The 4,052-nt window shown below is 53.8% G+C and overlaps 1 protein-coding gene across 1 annotated transcript in view; it reads right to left on the bottom strand.

Moving 5' to 3' along the window:
• DLX6 (distal-less homeobox 6) overlaps positions 1–2,220 on the bottom strand; it is a 3,002-nt gene extending 782 nt beyond the window's left edge. Inside the window, exons 1-2 of the mRNA XM_026036264.1 lie at positions 1,860–2,220; positions 1,223–1,416 (exon numbers count right to left, since the gene is read on the bottom strand). Of these exons, the coding sequence (XP_025892049.1) occupies positions 1,223–1,416; positions 1,860–2,220 (555 nt within the window). The remainder of the gene's footprint in view (positions 1–1,222; positions 1,417–1,859) is intronic.
• Positions 2,221–4,052: the final 1,832 nt, after the last annotated feature.

Here is a 4,052-nt window from a genome sequence, read left to right as displayed (position 1 = left end):
AAATGAAAAGCCTCTTTTCTCAGAGAGTAACTGGCTACTGAGATTGCTCCTGGTCTCATCCTGCGGTCCTTAACTCAGGAATGCTCCCCGGAAGGGAGACGCCATTGGAGAAGGGATGCAAGGATTGGGCCCYCTCTGGCAAATCAGAATTATTATATAAAGACATATATATGCGTGCCTTATCTGAAGCTTTAAAAAAAGAAAATGAAATATTWAAAAAAATCCAAAAATGTTTATTTGACCTTGCAAACTTTGCAGATGCAACATTAGGACACAAGCAGGATCTGCTTCTGTCTGCATTTTCAGGATCGGGTCCCTAAACCTACGTCTGAGAAGGAGAATGCAGAGAGATGCAGCGTGTTGCATGATAAATATACCAAATCCCCATTTGTTTCACCATCAGCACCATTTCCATGATGAATGTTTGCTGAATATTTAAAAATTGCTGGACTGGGAGCTACTGTTATCAACGACAGTGATAAAATACTGAAATTATTTGTTAAGCTCGTAAATTCAYATGATTCCATTTCCCTCGAATTGATCTCATCTATCCACGCGTTTCTCCACAACCCCTAGCTCGGGCAGCCTGGAGAGCCTCATGTGTCTTTCAAGCTTAAATTAGCCGAATGGCACAGCTACTCCAACCACACTTAACTATGGCTTAACCTGCTATAATTTTGTACATGGCTCTCTTTGATCTTCAGATCTATTATCACCTTTTGTACATTTTGCCCAAGGGTAACCACTGCATTCGCGTTAGTCATCCAGGGCGAATTAACTATTGATTTTACAGGTGTTTCCTAACGTGTTCTTCCTTTCACTCTGCTTATAGATTGCTACGACCTGGCTTTTCTTTTAGCGCTACATGAGGCCCAGGGATTCCTCGCCTTTGTTCTGGTCTCCTTTTCGCAGCCGGGCTATTGCATGTTGGTGCTGGAATTACACTCACCCGAACATACAGGCAATTTATTATTTTTATTATTATTATTATTGGTGACATCAAAAGGGATGTGCTGGGGGAAAGGCACGTTCAGCACTTTCGGCAGCAGAGCGTTTTCTCTGGCGCGCGTTAGATAAGCTGTATCGCGTTCGATACGGGATCGTGTGCGTTACCTTTTCTAGCGCTCCTGTACCGGGGCCAAAACGGCTCAGGGAGCATCGTACTTTGCTTGGCCTTTATTGCTCGAGCAGGATTTCAGAGATTGGGATTCCCAGTAATTACCTGTGTCTGGGTAAGTCCTAATGAAGCTGCCAGTTCAGCTCTCTCTGGAAGTGCCAGGTACTGAGTCTGCTGAAAGCGATGGTTTAAAGCCTGCAGTTGTAGACTGGAATAAATGGTTCGAGGTTTCCGAATCTTTTTCCCTTTTCCATTGAATCGGATCTCACCGTTTTCGATCACTGTCGTTTTCTGCTGATCTGCAAGCGAAACGGCACAGTTGAGACACCACCGTGGCAGGGAGCGCCGCGCACCCTCCTCGGCGCTCGAACGCGGCCGTTTTGCCGGGGAACGCTCCCCCAGAGCCCCCGTTTGCGCAGCACGGCGGGCTCCGCAGGGGCAGGGCTCGGGAGCGGGTTCGGGAGCGTTTGGAAGCTCCTGKCGGGAGCAGCAGCCGCGCGCCCCGCGGGAAGCGAGGAGAGGAAAGGGCTGCGGGAAGGGACGCGGTGCGCGGGGCTTCCGCGGAGCCGCAGCCTCCCCGCCGCGGGGCAACGACGAGCAAGGAGAGAGGGGCAAAACGGGGGTGGGGGGGGTAACCCCCGAACGGGCGGCGGGGGCGCGCTAGGCCCCCGCGGGAGGCGGCGGGCGCTGCGCGGAGCGCGGGCCCGCGGCCGGGGCACCGAGTGGGTCGCGCCGCGCTCACCTGCGTCGTCGGGCCGCGTCTGTCCGGCCGCGCCGCCGCTGTGGTAGGACTGGAGGTACGGGCTGTGCTGCGAGTGGCTCACGTAGGGGTAGGCGGCCAGCGAGCGGTGGTTGTAGGAGCCGGCGCTGCCGGAGTAGGGCGAGCTGTGGTGGTGGTGCTGGTGGTGCGGGTGCGAGGCGGGCGAGTGCAGGCAGTGCAGCGGGTAGTGCGCGCCCGACATGGCCGGCGAGCTCTGCTGCGAGTGCGGCGGCGGCGGCGGCTGCGGCGGCGGCGGCTGCTGCTGCTGCCCGAACTCCATGAAGGCGGATTTGGAGGAGTCGGTCGCTTCCAGCCCGTCAGCCATCGTGGTCATGGTCATCATCAAAGTTTGGCAGGCAGAGAGCGGCGCTCTCCGGCTCGCCCCCCGCGCGCTGCCTCGCTGCCCGGCCGCCGTCGCGCCCGTTACGCGGCGCGCGGCACCGTTGGAGGTGGCGGTTATTTTTTTAAGGCGCCGTAGTGCGAGAGGGGCCTTGTTAACTGAGGGAGGGGAGAAGGGGAGGGCGGTGTGCGGGGTGGGAGGACTATTCCCGGCGGTTTTTTTCGCCTCTCTTCCCCTTCATCCCCAACTTGTGTGTGTTTTTTTTTCGGGGGCTGGCGGAGCTTAAGGCAGCGAGGGKTTTTTTTAAGGTGGATTCCGCGAAAGTTGCGCTCCGCCGCCTCGACTGGAGGCAGCGACGCCACAAGTCGAATGGTTCCTCTCCAAAGGGCAGCGCCTCCCCATTGGTCACTCAACCCCTGACGTCACCGGGCCCGCTCGGCGGCGCGCGCGCGTGCCCGCGGGGGGCGCGCGGCGCTTTCCCCCCCCCCCTCGCTCCGCGTGGCGCGCGCGCGCGCCACGCGGAGCGAGGGGGGGGGGAAGCGCCGCGCGCCCCCGCGGGCACGCGCGCATCCTCCGCGCACCCCTCACAATCTGCCCCACATTTATTTATTTATTACCCAAATAAAATTCATATATATATATAAAAAACACATATTTTTTTTTTTTTCCGCGCCGTCGGGCGCGCGGCGGTGGCCCCGGGTTGGAAGTGGTTTTTTTATTTTTTTTTTTTTTTTTGCGGGGGGGAGGAAGAGGAGGAGGAGGAGGCGGGGGGGAAGGAGCGGAGGCTTTTGGAGAAGTGACAGCGGCGCATTTTTTCCTACTGAAAGCAGCAGCTACTGTAATGCTTTCAAATATATGCAAATGATACGTGCGGTTTAGCGGTTTGGCAAAATCCTGATTACAATATAAACTACCCGAGGAAAAAAAAAAAAAGGAGAAAAAAAAAAAAGCGCGCCTTCGTCCTAAATTTGTCTTTAGATTACAATTCCAGTTGATTTTATTTTATTGTCAACATTGTTAATGATAAAAATAGAGTCGTTTTACAGTTATTTTTACTTTCTGGAAGGAGGCAATTAGACTTCTAATCAGGAATACACAAAAATCTCCCATGATTAACTGCAGTACTTTGTTCAAATTGCTGCTATAAAATTCAGAACAATTTGCCTGTAATGATTATGGACTGGGTTTATTTTGGGAGGTGGAATAAAAGTGGATATAGCATAAATTATCCTCTAATTATACACCAGTGTCGCCTCAATTATCCTCTTATCAAAATGGTTGTCTAACTGCCGCATTTAGTTTCAATTCTCTCCTTTTTTCTATAAAAAGAACTTCATACCTTGTTATTATTAATCCATTTATTATTTGCAAGGGGATTTATATCCGAGCATCCAGGTGGTATTACCACTTCTCTCGCAAAGATGGACTGGGGAAAGACATTAAGTTTGATCCAGCACCGCGGAGGATCTCGCTCGCTCTCTCTCCTCTCTCCCTCCCGCTCCTCTCCTTCTTTCTTTCCCCCTCTTCCCTTGCTTAAATCTCCTCTCGTCCAGCTAAGCATGAACTCCAGGGACAGACCCCGCCGGGAGGACTGAGGTAGGAAGGATACGGCGGGACCCCGAGCTCAGGGAAACGCGCAAGTTTCCTAGACGGGGACACGGGCTGGAGGCTCCGGGCTTTGAAAAGCGGCGCCGGCAGCAGCAGCAGCCGCCGGGAACCCCCCCCTGGCCCCGAGACACCCCCGAGCCCGGCACAGGTCCTGACACCGCCTCTCAGGGCGACACTTCCAGGGCATTTGTTTCTCGGTTGGGCGGGTTATTTTTTTAATTATTTTC

Source organism: Nothoprocta perdicaria, unplaced genomic scaffold (genome assembly GCF_003342845.1).
Source record: "Nothoprocta perdicaria isolate Ctin4 unplaced genomic scaffold, notPer1 scaffold_174, whole genome shotgun sequence".
NCBI lineage: Eukaryota > Metazoa > Chordata > Aves > Tinamiformes > Tinamidae > Nothoprocta > Nothoprocta perdicaria.
The sequence above is the reverse complement of the archived record's forward strand: the minus strand, read 5'-3'. Positions and strand labels throughout refer to the sequence as shown.